General features: G+C 32.1%; 1 protein-coding gene across 1 annotated transcript; it reads right to left on the bottom strand.

Moving 5' to 3' along the window:
* Window positions 1-16,308: 16,308 nt before the first annotated feature.
* On the bottom strand, window positions 16,309-17,947 carry LOC120272442 (AT-hook motif nuclear-localized protein 23-like). Its single transcript, XM_039279264.1, has one exon. It carries the CDS (start codon window positions 17,899-17,901, stop codon window positions 17,014-17,016), a length of 888 nt encoding a protein of 295 aa, XP_039135198.1. The 5' UTR covers window positions 17,902-17,947; the 3' UTR covers window positions 16,309-17,013.
* Window positions 17,948-18,195: the final 248 nt, after the last annotated feature.

Genomic DNA, 18,195 nt, shown 5'->3' with positions numbered 1-18,195 from the left:
TTCATCATGACACCCTTCTTACTGATAATCCCATTGTTAAAGCCAATGTCTTCACCAACATCTTTCCTCCTTAGCAATGTTTTTCTGCCCTTTCTTTTGTTTACTGGCTCAGGTGGGATGACTGGTGGGTGGTCACTCCTAGGACATGAATCCCTACCATGTGTTAGGTATACAGCATGTGGATATATGTTTCCATGTAAGTGCTAACCTTGTAACATTTGTCCAAGTAACTTTCAGGCTTCTCTTTATTATAATATAGCATAGATATTGAATGGCAACATGGCACCCCACTCAACTGCCATCTCCTACAAGAACAAGTGTACTATTTTTTGTCAACTACAAACTGGCCTTCAGGACCCACTATTTGATACTTATCACCTCCTGACCAGGTTGTGTTATAAAACCAACTAAGTTGTTTGAAATTTTCAAGTTTCTTCAGTATTCTAGGACAATGCAATGTTGTTACTTTCTTCATTGCACCTTCCTCTTTTGAATTTTATTTCATTAATTGTGTCTTAAGCAACTCATTCATGGTGATGATACCTTTTATACTAGTTTCTAGGATATTGCTATTAAAACATTCACACAAAATGTTCAAGACAATGTCACACTTAAATTGACTTTGGAAATACACATCAGCGTACACCTCACCAAGGGCTTCTCATGAAATGCCGATGTGTATGATGATGTGTATGCTTATGTGTATTTTTTCACACACTTTGCTAACATGCCTAAGCCAGCGTGGATTAAATAACTTTAGTTTAATGCATGGCGTGTAATTCCTATGGCCAGCTCAACAAAAATTGATCGGAGTCTTATGGGTAACCTCTCGGTGAAACAGAATCAATATAGGGTGATTGAAAAGAAACAAATTGAAATTCAATGAGCAAAGTGAAAAACAGTCATAGTATAGTGGCCTCCTAAAATTTTTACCCGCAATTTGTTTCTTTTTTATGTACTAAGCATCTATTCATCAATTATGGGTAAACGCCACTCATAATCATTTCTAAGATTTATTTATTTATTTTACGTTTGTGTGAGTACAATACTTGATTATGGTTTTTGAAAATTTTATAAAAATTTTGACCAATTTTTTTTTCCTTTATTTATCTAATTGTATAAAATATAAAAACTCTTTCTAAATTAATACATATTCATTTGCCGATAAATTAATTAATTATTTATTTATTGATAATTAAATAATCTTTATATAATAATTTTCATTGGTCTCAAAAATATTATTTTATAAAACTTTTACTGTAACTTATTGTGCATAATTTACATAATAAGAGAAGTATAAATTTTATTAGAGGACAAAGCTTGTAAAATATTTTAAAATTTCTAATTAATTTAGAAGTGAAGTATACATACAATTACTATTAAAGTGGATATATACTTGCACCCAAAGTGGTTTAATGAACAAATTTAAATATTTTTGTTATATTTAAGTTTTTGCTTATATTAAATATAGTAGTATTAATAATTGAAAATTTTTACATACACTTATTTATTTGCACAATACATGTCTATGCCAATAGTTTCATCATAGTGAATTATTTAATCATACAATTATAGTTTTTATTACATGTTCATATAAAATTAAAATGTTACTTCAAAACCCTTAAATTGTAAAACCCCAGGCGTCGAGAAAGGGAATTTATTTAATTAATATAATAAATTAATCAATCAAATAAAGCAAGTTAAGTCATCAAACAACCTATCATCATGAAGAACACCAAGATTTCATGACGATGTTGGAAGTTTCTCATTTTAACTTTGACCAAAAATCAAAGAAACATTCTAAAAGAAATATCCATGGCAACTATAATGAACATCCGAAAAACCACTTTAATTGCTAGAATTTTTACACTCTTTATTCATACAAAGAAGGTATAAAATACACATAAAACTTACCTTGATCTATGCTTACACTTGTGAAAGAAAATTAAAAAAATATGTGGCAAAAGAATAGAAGCCTTTCTTTTATTTTTTTTCTTTTCTCCTCTTGCCTTCTCCTTTTTGCGCTTTCTCGATGGTTTAAACGCTTCTCACCTGATGAGCATTTATAGGAAGAGAGAGTGAGTTACACCAGGTTCTAACTTTAGCTTTATTCCTCTTCGACCATCGTAAATGAGAAAACCTTAATGTTAAAACTTCATAACTTTATGTGGATCTAATTAATATTCTATTAAGCCTTCCATTAAATGAGATACGTTAGAATAATTTATTCTAGCATTCTCCTACTTGGCTCATGTGACAACTTGATCGTTTAAAAAGAACTACAATCGCGCAACATACATTAAATCCACTTTATGTCAATAAATTATACTTGAATTGCAATTGATAGGATCATAGCGGTCACAAATCATTAGTCGATATGATTCCTTCTATGTATCACTTAATCATTCCATTTTTTTTAGAGGAATACTGTAAGCCTTGACTATAATGTCTTCAATTAATACATGTAGACAAGTATCATATGGATACCAAGATTAATAAACAAAAACATAACTGTAATTGAATTCAGAGTATCATAATGTCATGAGTAGAGCAATCAAATATATGTATACCTATGAACTTTCTTTGCAGCTTTCTAGTGATCTATTCCAGGATTACTTTGATATCGGCCTAACATTCTAACAGCAAAGCTGATATTTGGCCGAGTGCATATTTGAGCATACATTAAAATCCCAACCACTGATGCATAGGGAAATGATTCCATAACCTTTCGTTCCAAATCATTCTTGAGACATTGTATTTGACTGATTTTGTCTCCTTTATGAATTGGAACTACCCCTATGGAGCATTTTTCCATTCTAAATCTCTCTAAGACCTTATTAATATATCCTTTGAGATAATCCTAATAATCCTTGTGTTCTGTCACAGAATATTTCTATTCCAATAACATAGGAAGCCTCACCCATATCTTTCATTTCAAAGTTCTTAGAGAGAAAATTTTTCACATCATGTAAAAGACCAATATTATTAGCAGCAAGTAAAATATCGTCAACATATAGAACTAATATTATAAACTTGCTCCCACTGACATTCATGTAGATACACTTATCAACAGTGTTCTCTGTGAATCCATAAGATGTAATAGCATCATTAAATTTAAGATACCATTGTCGGGAAGCTTGTTTCATTCCATATATTGACCTTTTCAATATACACACTAAATTTTCCTTTTCAGTGATTATGAACCCTTGCAGTTGGTCCACATAAACTTCCTCTTCTAAATTACCATTAAGAAAAGTGGTCTTTACATCCATTTGGTGAAGCTCTAGATCATAATGAGCCACCAAAGCCATAACAATTCTCAATGAGTCCTTCTTTGATGCTGGAGAGAAGGCCTCTTTATAGTCAATACCATCCTTTTGAGTGTAACCTTTAGCAACAAGTCTAGGCTTATAGTTTTTTATGTTGCCATTTGAGTCTCATTTGGTCTTAAAGACCCATTTACAACCAACTCGTTTTGAATCTTCAGGAAACTCTACAAGTTCACAGACTTTATTGTCATCAATTTATTTTATCTCTTCTTTCATGGCATTAAACCATTTTTCAGAATTGTTACATTATGTGTCTTGTCTAAATGAGACTAGTTCTTTATCAATGCTCAAGTTACATTTGTGTTCAAGAGAATAAACCACATAATCATCTAAAATAGCTGGTCTTTTTGGTCTTATAGACATTCTTAATGCTACTTCAGCTGATTCATTTATTATATGCTCACTTGTGACTGGTTCATTTGTTGTATTTTCATTTTGTGCGATTGGGTTATTAATTTGTTGCTCTATTATGTTGTGCTACTGTGATATAGTAATAGGAACAACAATATCAATACAAATGTTGGGTGAAGATGCTTCTACCCGAATTTCTTGAATATCCACATTTTGTGGTTCCTCGCTCCCACTAATTTTACCATTTTCTATGAACCGAGGACTTCCTGACTCAACTATTCTCGTACAATGGTTAGGACAATAAAACTTGTATCCCTTAGACCTTTCAGTATAGCCGATGAAGAAAGCACTGATTATTATAGCATCAAGCTTCTTTTCATGTGGATTATATAATTTTACTTCTGCAGGGCAACCCCAAATGTGAAGGTGCCTTAAACTGGGCTTCCTTCCTGTCCATAGTTCATAAGGAGTTTTAGGAACTCTTTACCAGGAACCTGGTTAAGCAGATATGCAACAATCTTTAATGCTTGCATCCACAAGGATAAGGGTAAGGTACAATTACTTAACATGCTCCTAACCATATCCATATGAGTACGGTTTTGCCTTTCAGCCACACCATTTGTTGTGGTGTACCTGCCATTGTATGCTGTGCACAAATACCTCGACTTTTAAGAAACTTTGCGAATGGACCCGGTATCCATTTTCATCAAATTTTCCATAATACTCACCACCTCTATCCGGTCTCACAATTTTTATTTTGCTATCTAATTGTCTTTCTACCTCAGTTATGAACACCTCGAGGATGTTCACCGATTGAAATTTATCATACAGTAGATATATGTAACCATAACATGAGAAATCATCTATAAAGATAATAAAATACCTTTCTCCACCCCAAGATGGAACATTGAAGGGTCCACATATGTCAGTGTGTATTAATTCAAGAAATTGTGTGCTTCTTATGGCTACTTTCTTTACTGTGTGTTTAGTTTGCGTACCTTTAGTACAATCCACACATATATCCATATCAGTGAAATCCAATTGTGGTAGAATTTCATTTTTCACTAATCTTAACATTCTTTCTTTGGATATATGATCTAATCTTTGATGCCACAAGAAAGCAAAGTTTTCAATATATGCACTACGTTTATGTCCTATACTGTGTTCAACATGAAACAGGGATTCAGCATACTTTACATCAAGATTGAAATGATAAAGACCATCCATTAAAGTGCTAGATCCATAATAGTACTCGTGTCTATATAAAGAATGTACCATTTCTAATATTAAAATAAAATCCAACATTATCCAGTTTTCCTACAGAAACTAAACTTCTAGCACAATCGGGAACATAGAGACACTTTTCAAGATCTAAGTGACATCCAGTGTCTAAAATCAATTTGTACATCCCAATCTCCTCTATCTGTGCTTTCATTTTGTTCTACATAAATAAGTAATTATCAATTCTGTTTATGGGCTGGATTGAAAGGAATCCCTGTGTAATATGAGACACATGAGTAGTTACACTTGAATCTAATCACTAGGTATTATTAGGAACTTCAATAAGATTTGATTCGAAACAAACTGAAATATAATAAATACCTGTCTTTTTGAACCATGACTTTCTTTTTGGCAGTCTTTCTTAAAGTGCCCAACCTTCTTGCAAAACCTCTGCTCCTTATGGATATGGCCTTTATTAACTTTTGTTCGGGATTTCTCCTTCCTTTTATCCTTTTTACCTAGTCTTATTTTACCACTATTAGGATGAATGGAATGATCTTTCATTTTCAGTAACCTTCCTTCTTCTTGAATTAACATAGCCTTCAATTCCTTAAAGTTCCATTTGTCCTTAATGTTGTTGTAATTCACCTGGAACTGACCAAATTCTGGAGGAAGAGAGTTAATAATAAATTGAACAAGAAAGGTTTCATTTACATCCATTTCTATAGCTCTCAATTTTGCTACTAAGTTCGCCATGTCTATCACATGATCATGAATTGGCTATGACCAAATGAACTTTTTGGTTGTCAGATCACTCATGAAACTCCCAACTATGGACTTGTCAGCAAGTTCTAATTGAGAATACTCATTTATTTTCATCATAAATTCCTTTGCATTATCTTCTTGCGGCACCGAAGGCTTAATATTTTATGCCATGGTCATTCTCATAAGATTCAAACTCAACCTATTAAACCACTCCCAAGCCTCATAAAAGGACTTGTCAGCTTCAGTACCAGTATCCGTAATAGCTGTAGGCTTCTCATTAGTGACTATGGCTAGGTTTAAATCTACTACACCCAAATGAAATTGGATTTTTTCAGACCAATCAGCATAGTTGAGTCCATTGAACTTGACAACAACATTGCCCAATGAAAACAGATTTTGAGGATCTGTAAAACATGCTTACACATTAATGATTTCAGTTAATAAAGATAGGATTCATATAACTTTAATATATCAAACACTTTAAATATGCATTTAAGATCACCTTTGGGTGATACTTTAGTACATACAATTAACCACAATTGATGCTGATAGGAAAATGTACGTTAATAGATAATCAAACATACTTCAATTAATATGCATGTAATCTTTAGATAAACATCATATTTAACCAAGCATTTTGATTAATTTTGTTAATGTTTATTATTACAAGCAATGGTTCACCTTTGGGTGACCTTCCAGCATTATAATCAATAAACTCAATTGTTCAATCTACTTTTATGTCACTCATTTATAGCATCACTTTAATCATGAACAATTGAAATGTGCATGAATTAAATATCTATTAAACCGTTTACCTACGTCACTTTGGTGACTAACAATTCCATATAATATAAATTTAATTAAGCATCTTTAATATGGCACAACATTCATTATGCGAAAATAATGAATTATCCTGTTTGGCACCTTTTTACAAAAAAAACCATCTATGCCAAAAATACTTTTAATGAATTTGATCCAATTCATAAATTAGGACACCACATAAATCACATGTAGTATATATATAGCGGAAGCAGTAAAATATAATATTCTTTAATGTGTTCTAAAATTTTCAAGAACACCATCAGAAGAGAATTATTTAAAACAACCTTTATGGTGAATAAAGGGTGTTTAAACCTAGCGTAGATACCAATTGTTGGAAGTTTCTCATTTTAAACTTGACAAAAAATCAAAGAAACATTCTAAAAGAAATATCCATTGCAACTATAACGAATACCTAAAAAACCACTTTAATAGCTAGAATTTTTGCACACTTGATTCACACAAAGAAGGTATAAAATACACATAAAACTTACCTTGATCCATGCTTACACTTGTGAAAGAAAACTAAAAAAATATGCGGTAAAAGAATAGAAGCCTTTCTTTTATTCTTCTTTTCTCCTCTTGCCTTCTCCTTTTCTTGCTTTCTCGTTGGTTAAAAAGCTTCTCACCATGATAAGCATTTATAGGCAGAGAGAAAGGAAGTTACACCCAATTTTAACTTTAGCTTTAATCCTCTTCGACCATCTTAAGTGAGGAAATCTTAATGTTAAAACTTTGTAACTTTATGTGGATCTAATTAATATTCTATTAAGCTTTCTGTTACATGAGTCACATACATTAGAATAATTTATTGTAACAGAGGACCCTCAAAATGGAGAAAAAATAGCATTTTTTTAATTATTAATGAAAACAATTTAAAAAATATATATTTTGGCACTTATTTTGAAAAAAAAAATCAATAATACCGAAAGCTATTTTGATAAAATGCTTTTCATTTTATAAAAAAAACAATATTATAAATTTCAAGGCTTTGTTATAATATAGTTAATTAGATATAGTAAATATTTTTATCTATTTATTATATAGAAAACCAAAATATTTTTTATTTTTATAAATCTTATTATAATGATTGTTCATATATCTAAATTAGGAATGGGGGTGGGGCGGGGAATCCCCGTTCCCCGCGGGGCCCCGCCCCGACGGGGCGGGATTCCCCGAAACGTCCCCCCTGCGGGGCGGGGAGCGGGGAAAAAGTCCTCCCCGCCTAGCGGGGCGGGGCGGGGGCGGGGAATGGTCTCCCCGCCCTGCGGGGCACGCGGCCCCGTGCCCCGCGGGGATTCCCCAAAAAATATAATATATATTTTTAATATATTTATTAAAAATTATTTCAACATTAACATAATATTATATATATATATATATATAATCAATAAATATTAATTTATTAATATTTTTAGTTATTATTATGGAACTCACAATTATTTCATACAACTTATTAACTATTTAAATTTATATATTTCATTAAAACATATTTATTTAATAAAATCTTAAATTATTTTAATAAAATTATTATATAATATATCTACAAAATTTAAATTCAAACTTCTAATTTTCAAATTTCTAATATTCACAAAAACTAATTATTTATTTAATTTAAATGAATTGGATAATTAGATAATTGTCTAGTTATTATTATGGAACTCACAATTATTTCATACAACTTATTAACTATTTAAATTTATATATTTCATTAAAACATATTTATTTAATAAAATCTTAAATTATTTTAATAAAATTATTATATAATATATCTACAAAATTTAAATTCAAACTTCTAATTTTCAAATTTCTAATATTCACAAAAACTAATTATTTATATTCAAAAATCCAAAAATCACGTACCTTCTCCTCTCCAAAATCATCCAACAAAACATCTAATCGATTTAAATATATCAATTGAATAGATACTTATAAAATTATTATTATTATTAAAAAATATGACCAATTAAAAACATACAATTTTAATTCTGAAATAATTTATTTTAAAAAATAAATATTATTAGTTTCTAAACTATTTTCTTTTTTCTTTCTTAAAAACCCATCATTTTAATGAAAGTAAATTAACCCGGGTTTGGTTGGGTTTTATTTTATTTTATTTGTATACATCACATTAATGAGAAAAAAGAATGGATGGTCTGACTGTAAACAAACATGACTTTTAAGATATATACCTACAGTTTTTCATATAAATCAAATTTTAATTATTTTTATATTAAGAAAATCTTAAATCACAGCTTATTCTAATCCGAACTAAATAATATTTTAAATATTTTAAAATATTAATGACAAAAATGATGGTGTTTAAAATATTAAGACTTAAGAGCATATTTTTTATATATAAAACGGGAACAAAGTCCAAACACACTCAAATTATGCAAACTTCGGGGAATGATACTTCATTAATGTTTTCATCCAAAAACACCTTGATAGCATCAGGAGGTTAAGTAAAGATGGATATTATTTTAAACATATTAAGGTGCAAAGTTTTTTAAATATATAATTTTTTAATGAATTAGATCTGTATAAAGTTTTCACTAATATGTCTTTTTAATATGAAAAAAATAGTGTTTGGTTAAAAAAAATTACACATGGCCTAATCTAAAATTTTTGGACAAAAACCTCAAAATAAAAGTGTAATTCAAGTGATAGTCATAAGAAACAATAACAGCATAATAAATTAATATAGCTCAATTCATTAAAAGCCCTAAAAAATCAAAAGGCCCAACATTATCCCCAGGGCCCAGTAGAATCCAGCAATCCAATTATCCAAACCGCAATACGCAGTGAGAGGCTAAGGCTTAGAGAGGTCGGAGACGAGGACGGAATCGACGACCTTGGCCTCATCCTTGCGGATCTAGGGGTTTATCATTCCTTGGGCTCGCACCAGCACCGCCATTCTTCGGGTTCCCTGCCGCTGCGGCTGCAGCTGCTGTTGTCTCGATCTGAGGACCTCTGCTACTCTGTAGTAGCCCAAACTTGGCTTCATCCCAACCACGATCGAAGACGCCATTGCCATTGGATTCCATCTCAAGAAAGGTATTCTCAAGAGAGGTGATGTGTTCAGTGTTTTAAGTCATGGCTTTTGTTTGTCGGTTTTATATTGATTGTGTTGATGCAGGTATTAAGTGTGAGATTAGTTGTTGCGATTGGTCGGAAGGGAGGCCAAAGCAAGGTCACTTGCAAGAGTCCACTCGTGAGAAGAGGTGTAGTTCTCCTTTCTCTATTTTGGTATTCATTGAATGGTCATTTTATGTAGTCTCAAATATAATCATTGTAAGAAGAAAAAACATAACTTGGTAAACATTCCAACCAATACTTATGATTGGAATTAATTAAAAAACAACCTTTGGAGTTGGACCTGCTGGGCATATGCTGATTGGCTGCTTTCTTATTTTCCTATGAGATTAGAGATGATGTTGTTCGATAAATTGTTTAGACCAGATGAATGCCCTGCTCTTGGGTTGTATAGGACATAGTATGGTGATATTAAGTCATAGCAGAACTGATGTTGTCTTTAAACAAATAAATATATCCTCATTTAGTTATAACACTTTTGTTTGTTTAATTCATGTCCATTTGTTTGTTTAGCTAAAAAATATTATAACACTTTTAATTATGCAAACCTTGAATTAATATGTTATTTATTTCAATTGATAGGTAAAAAATGGCCGACAATGCTACTCAATCCATGCAAAATAATGAGTCACTAATGAATAGTGCTACACAATCTACACCAAGAGAAGAAATTCAAGAAAATGCCTCGACTACAGTTGGATCAATACCTTCTACATGCCAAAAGACCCAAGATGAAGAATTAATTTTGAGTGGCAAACGAGGGTTAAAATCAGAAGTATGGAATCACTACAAAAGACAAAAGATTGATGACAAGTGGAAAGCGATATGCAATTATTGTGGGAAAAAACTTGGAGGAGACACAAAAAATGGAACAAAACATTTACATGATCACTACGCTATATGCCCACGAAGGAAAGGACAAGATATAAGACAATCATTGTTGAAATCTAATGTCGATGTTGGTGGCAAGCGGTCACTTGGAACTTATGTTTATGATCAAGAACTTGCGAGGAAGAAGATGGCTACAATGATTATCATGCATGAGTATCCTCTAAAAATGGTGGAGCATGTTGGATTTCGAGATTTTCTTAGTTCTATTCAACCATTGTTCAAGCCCATTTCTAGAAGTACATTAAGAAGTGATATAATGAAGATTTTTGAGCATGAGAAATCAAGAATAATGAAGTTTTTTTATCAAAGTCAGAGTAGATTTGCAATAACTACAGACATGTGGACTTCTAATCAAAGGCGTGGATTCATGGCTGTCACTGCACATTACATAGACGATGAGTGGATTTTGAGAAACCAAATTTTAAGGTAATAATCATTGTCATTTATAATTTCAAAAATAATATGTTCTTTGTTAATTGCATTCTTTAATTATCTTTAAATGATTATCATAAATAGGTTCATTTATGTGCCATGTCCACATACTTCTTCAGTTTTGTGTGAAGTACTTGTGAATTGTTTGATGGATTGGAATCTAGATAACAAGTTATCTACATTGACTTTGGATAATTGTTCTACAAATGATTTGCTTGTGAGCTTGATTGTGAATAAATTGTCAAGTAGCAATCTTTGGATGGATGGAAAATACTTGCATATGCGTTGTTGTGCACACATCTTGAATTTGGTTGTTAAAGATGGGCTAGATGTGATTAATGATGCAATTGAAAATATTCGTGATAGTGTTGCATTTTGGGTTGCTACACCCAAAAGAATTGAGAAGTTTGAAGAAATTGTGCGCCAATTGAAAATGAATTTCACTAAAAAGTTGGTCTTAGATTGTAAGACAAGGTGGAATTCAACTTTTTTGATGCTTAATGTTGCCATTGGCTATAAGGATGCTTTCAAACGCTTGAAACAACGAGAATCTCTTTATACATGTTGTCCATCAGATGAAGAATGGGAAAAGGCTAAGGAGATTTGTGAAAGATTGAAGATATTTCACAGTGTGACCGAATTGTTTTCAGGGACCAAGTATCCTACAGCAAACCTATATTTTCCTAAGATTTGTCAAATTAGCATTGCTTTGGCAAAATGGGTTAGTTGTGGGATTGACTATATTGAATTAATGGCATTGAGAATGAAGTCAAAATTTGAAAAGTATTGGAACAAAATTCATGGTATTATGGGTGTGGCAATTGTTTTGGACCCAAGATTCAAGTTGATGTTGTTGGAAATGTATTTTCCCATTATATATGGTGAGAATAAAGCAAAAGATGAAATTCAAAAAATTCAAACTCTTTGTTATGATTTGGTAGGAGAATATTCTTCTAAAGCAAATTTGAATGAATCAAGTGAGTTTGTGGATAATTCTTCACAACTATTGGCCAATGATGATGATGCGGAATTTATCAATAATTATCAATTGTTTGTTGCTACTCGTGGGTGTCAATTGAAGAATGTGAAGTCAGAGTTGGACAATTATTTGGAAGAGTCTATATTGCCAATGAAAGCCGATTTTGATATTTTGAGTTGGTGGAAAAATGCATTGAAGTATCCTACTTTACAATTAATTGCAAGAGATATTTTTGGCAATTCCCGTGTCTACCGTGGCTTCGAATCGGCTTTTTAGCACGAGTGGGAGATTCATAAATCCACATCGTAGTAGACTTCACCCAAACACAATAGAGGCGTTGATGTGCACACAAGATTGGTTGAAAGGTATTATTAATATTATTACTTGAATTTATTTCTATTAAGTTAATGTTATTTGTGATTGCTTGTTTATTTATGTATTTCTTTTATTTTTTTGAAGATTCATGTTTATGGTCAACAATTCAAGCTATTTGTTCTACATTTGATGAAGAGGAGGATGAGAATGATGAGGTAAATATGATTTAATTTTTATAAAAATTTTATCTTTTAATCTTGATGTTATTTATAATCTTATTATATATTTACAATTTTGTTTATTATTGAAGGGGGAGTTATCATATCAAGATGCTAGTGGTAGTGGAATTGGATTCTCAATATAAATAATTTGGAGAAAGAACAAAGAAGAAACAAATTGATGGAAGCATGAAATTATTGTGCTAGTTTTGCATTATGAATTTTATTTAATGGATTTGTAATTTTAATTTAGTTTTAAACTTTATGTTATTTGTACCTTAATGTTGTTGTTTCATCAAACATTATATTATGACTTGTTAGGAGAAATATTTTGTGTGAATTTTTTTATTTTTATATATAATGTACGTATGTTGTACTTTGGTTGAGAATTTTTTTATTTTATTTCATCATACATTATATTTTTTTATTTTTCAATTGTATATAGCATCTTTTAGCATGTGTAACATAAATGCATTAGAAAAATAGAAATATTATAGTTATTTATAGAAAATTTTTTTATATTAATGTTTTGGGGCGGGGATTCCCCAGTGCAGGGGATCCCTCAGCGGGGAGTGAGCTGGGAGGATTTTTCCCCACGGGAATTTTACCTGGAATCCCCCGCCCGTGGAGAACGGGGATGGTGATGCAAATGTATACTCGAACTCGCTGATTCACGCACGAATACTCAAGACTAAGCCTTCAAAAACCCGTTGATCAAAGATAGCCAGGAATTGGAAAAAAAGAGTAAATTTTATTACCCAAGAGAATAACTATTACAAAACTGAATTCCTCTTGCCATAGGCTTACATTAAATAGGAAAATCAAAGATATGAAAATAATCCTAAAACGGAGATAATTCGAAAATATACCAAAATTGGTAAATTTTCAAATATCGGCAAGAAATAAAAGAGTGAACAAAATAAAGACTAACGCCATAAACGGCTTACAAATCAGAGATTTCTAGCCAAAGAAATGGCGAAATCAATTATTACTAAAAATAGCAAAATTAGGGTTTTGAGGCCCTAAACGATGGAATTTGGCCAAAATCATGCATGACTCACGAGTTTGCACAAAGAAACTCGTGACTTGTGTTTGTTGGCCCGCTTTCCCATCGACTAGGCCCAAGTAACCTAAAAACTCCACCGCCCGCGACTACCAAAAATACCCTTATTACTCGACGTCCCCATTTCCGCATGAACGCGCATGCCATCTCCTCAATACGTCCCGCATCAGATGGGGACGGGGATCCCATTCCCCGCCCGCCCCGCCCCATCCCCATTCCTAATCTAAATGTTATGTTCACTAGGATCGATAGGTAAATCTGGCAACTAAGATATATATTTGAATTATACGCTTATATATGTAAAATTTACGTTTTACATATATGCCCCAAACATGTTTTTTGTAAAACTATAAAATAAAATAAAATATATTTTATAAAAATATAAATAAAAAATTTGTATTTCACAAAAGTTTCCAAAACAAACAGATATAATTTTGCTAAAAATGCAAGCTACGTTCTTGAAAATTAAACTTATTCTCTACACAAATCAATGCATTTTATTAAATATTCATTTTTTTTAAGTTAGCATATTAACTATTAAGAAAAAGGAGTCTGATGACTATACTATTAAGAAAAAGGAGTCATTGTTTGAAAACTCGGTCTTTTTTTATGTTTTTATCTCTTTCCCTATTTTTTTAGGGAGAATCTAATCATTATTTGTGGTTCTCTCAAATTCTAGGAGTTATTTTGTCTTCAATTTTCTTCTTCTATTTTCTATCAATGTTGTGGTTTATCACTTTCATTAATATATATATATATATATATATATATGGAGACAAACTCTAATTAAATACTTCTCCACTAACTTAGAATGGAAACTCCTAGGATGATAATACACAGTTCCACTTGCCATTTCCAACCACCTTGGCTAATATTTATATGCAATCCAATTGCCATTCCTAGAGTTGTGGGTAACCACAAATGTATAATTATAATGTTGCCTTGCACGTCTATACTTTGTTAAATCATTTTCTTTATAGTTAAATCCCAATGCAGGTGAGTCTAGCTACTCTTTTGTTATCAAGATAGTAAATAATTAATCATTGTCAATGGTTAATTAAAACTTTGTGCTATGATAATTTTTAATGGCATGATCTATATATATCTTATGTAACTAGGCTTTTGTCAATGATCATAGCTTTACATCTCGTATATAAATCATTCTGATATCAAGACACAGTGTGAGAAAATATTTCCATCATTATAAATTTCTTCTTCCCCTTGTCTATTTCTTCAGTGTCTATACCTGTTTATTTAAAGTTTAATTCAAATAGAAAATTAAGTATTTGAACGGACATGGAGTGCTAATTTATCAAACAAATATAGTTTAATTTGGTAAAAAAAAAATGTCAATCTAAATTGATATATATATATCATCACATGCCACTTTCAAAATCATATAAATGAAAATACATATCAAATATTTGTGCTTGTTCCAAAAACATGGGAAGAGTGATGTGGAATATATATATATATATATATATATATATATATATATATATATATATATATATATATATATATATATATATATATATATATATATAATAGTTATAACTTAAGACAAATAGCTTTTAATGTCTGCAATACCAATACAAGAACACATTAATTCTTGATATCATATAAAAAACTAAAATTATGTACTAGTTATTGTTAAAAATAGAATGACCATCTATATGAACTTGTAAGGGTCGACTAATAATAATGACACCAAACCATTCAACTCCTAAAACTATATTAAAAAGAGAAGACTAGTTAATATTATTTTTAATATAGAGATCATGCTTCAACTAGTGGAAGTCCAAGATATATATATTATGATGGTTAAAAGAAATGCTCACCCTACAGATATATATATATATATATATATATATATATATATATATATATATACAAACTAACAAGGTTTAACATAGATGACATATAAATACAAATATATAAGTTACTATCTTGTTATGACTAGAACTTCTACAAGGGAGGTTGAAACTCTAGAAAAGAATTATTGCAGGTATTTTGTCTGATCGAATAACAAGAGGAAAATAAAGAACACACATATTTATGTTAATTTGTTCTTAAACTTCACTAGTATTTTTTATGAATGACATGCATCCTTAGTTTCAAAGTTTAATCATCTACACATTGAATTGGAAGATAAGGAACACATGAGATGATAAATGATCTTGCTTTTCTCTACTTGGAGCCAAACATAATTAATTTTCGTAGAACATGACACATAAAACACTTGACATGTTTTAAAACAAAAATTTCATGACATTGTTTCCTAAACATAATTATACACTAATCACAAGAACGACCACACAAATTTAATTTAAAGCAATCATAGAAGAATTAGTAACCTCCATTTCAAATTAAAAATAATATTTAAGGAAGATCTTCACACCAAACTTAAAGACCAAATTAAACTTAATTATATATCAAGAATCATCTAATAAAGAAATGCATGACAAATCTAATCAATTTCTTATAATACCAACTTAACTTTCACCAGGTGTATAAACATTAGATTTTGTCCCTTAATGATCGAATCAAACAGCATATTTAGTAACCGCTAGTAGAACATGAAAAACATATATATATATATATATAAAAGCAACAAATGATGCATTATTTTAAATTAATTATTGCATGAATTACTGGTTTCCAATGCAAATATGTTTTGTATTCCAACAATAAAAGCTCAAATACATAACACTACAAACACCAAAATACTGATATGATATTTCTTGATGTGCTATATTGCTATATTACTAACACCCAAAGTGGATCAAACAAACAAGGAATATATATATATAAACATGTCATCTAAGATCAATATTTGCATCTAAAAATGGATGAAATTAAGTGGTTAATTAATGAGTCCATTGAGGTGATTCAAAAAGAAAGACATGGCATGAATGCAAGAGCCAGCAAATTTTCTAGGTAAATTATTTTGGCATCTTTGCTTTCAATATAACTCCAAAAAAAGAATCTAAAGATAGTTCAGTTTCCAACATCTGATAGAGTTCAGATGCACAAATAAAGGGTGAGAAAGAGTTATTCCCAAGAAGAACCATCTTGGACAAACTAAAAGATAGGAGGCTTTATTACAATGACATGCACACGTGGGTAATCTCCAATATCCATTTCCCAAACACTACTCCATCCATCAATCAAACTTATCATTAATATTTAGATATTTCCTATCAATCTAATTTGTAGGAGGAGAAGAAGCAAGAAGAAGAAGAAGAAGGCTGAAACCATAAGATCACTTTTTGGGAAAGGATCTGTAGATAGAGTGTGTCCATAAGATACTACAAATTAACAACAATCTGATGAAAATGAAACAAAATATGAGAAAATGAGAAACTAATTGTACACATGGGAGCTAGAAATCACTCAAAGATGCATTCAAAACTAACCTTTTTTTTTTTAATTTGGATAGTTGGAGATATATATATATATATATATATATATATATATAAGAAGTTAACCGGCCAGTAGGAAGTCCGGTCACCGGCTACCGATCTTTGTTAGCTAGAAAGCTGGACGGACACCGGAGCCAGCACCAGGCCACCCGTGCCCATCGACCGGCATCTGCGGCATGTTTAAAGGCAAATTGAAGAAAGGTAGTCCTGAAGACGGGTCTGGAAAGCCTCCACCTCCACTACCACCACCACCACCACCACTGCTCGCTCCACCGTCCTCGCCTTGTGCTTGCATCTGTAAAGGTGGTGCCTCTTCCTCTTCGAGTGGAAGCCGCTCATAAGCAACGTTAGTGAATGAAGCAGCGATGACGATGACTGGCCCTGCAGCTATAAGAGCCCCTACAACACTCCCTCCGACCACCTGCCCTTGCCCTCCGGCGAGGAAAACAGTGAGACTAGTAGCACCGGGTGGAGCAGGAGGAGGAAGAAAAGACCCGGAGAGGGAAAGAATTTCAAATCGACCATGGAGAGTGACGATAGCTCCTGCCGATGCCGGTTGTCGGAGACTGACATTAGTGACTGTGCCACTACCACTGAGTATACAAACACCTCGTTGCCGGCGACGAGCATAGGTTGCAACGCAGTCGAAAACATCGCATCCGCTGCCAACTTCCAAGATGTGAGCTCTGAGTGTGTTGGCACTTTCTCTGGTGATGATCACAGGAGGTTTTGGTTTGTTTTTGGATCCCGGTGGACGGCCACGAGGACGTCTTGCTACTATATCACCAAAACCAACACCACTACCAAGAAGTCCACCTTGACCAGATGTTTCATGATCTGCACCGGCGTTGGCAGCAGCACCACCGGTGTGATCTCCGGTGAAGTGAGGGCCGTGGCTTTCTTCGTCCTCTTCGGGATTGGGATGTTGGAGATGGAGATCAGAGCGGTGGAGCTGGTGAACATAGCGAGATGCAGTACTTAGATCCAGGCCCGCCATGACAACATCCAAGAACAGTGATAATAAGGATGGAAAACAAAAACAAAGATTTAAGATGGGGGTGGGGGATAAAAAAAGAGATGGAGTGTTTCTTTTTCTTTGGTGTTTTTTTGTTTTTTTTTATGGGATTGGATTGGAGAAATAAAATAAAAGAGAAGGAGGTTAAGGGGAGAAAAGAGAGGAGGGTTGGAATGCAGAGGGAAATGGTTGAGCAGTGGACAAAGAGAAAGGGAGTAGAGAGGAGGGTGGCATGAAGTCCATGAAATAGATATAATAATAATGGAGATGGTGTTG

This window comes from Dioscorea cayenensis, chromosome 11 (assembly GCF_009730915.1).
Source record: "Dioscorea cayenensis subsp. rotundata cultivar TDr96_F1 chromosome 11, TDr96_F1_v2_PseudoChromosome.rev07_lg8_w22 25.fasta, whole genome shotgun sequence".
Taxonomy (NCBI): Eukaryota; Viridiplantae; Streptophyta; class Magnoliopsida; order Dioscoreales; family Dioscoreaceae; genus Dioscorea; species Dioscorea cayenensis.
This window is presented reverse-complemented; position numbering and strand designations above follow the sequence as displayed.

Coding starts and splice junctions, on each gene's coding strand:
- LOC120272442 (XM_039279264.1), bottom strand. CDS start 17,901: ATGGCGGGCCTGGATCTAAGTACTGCATCTCGCTATGTTCACCAGCTC.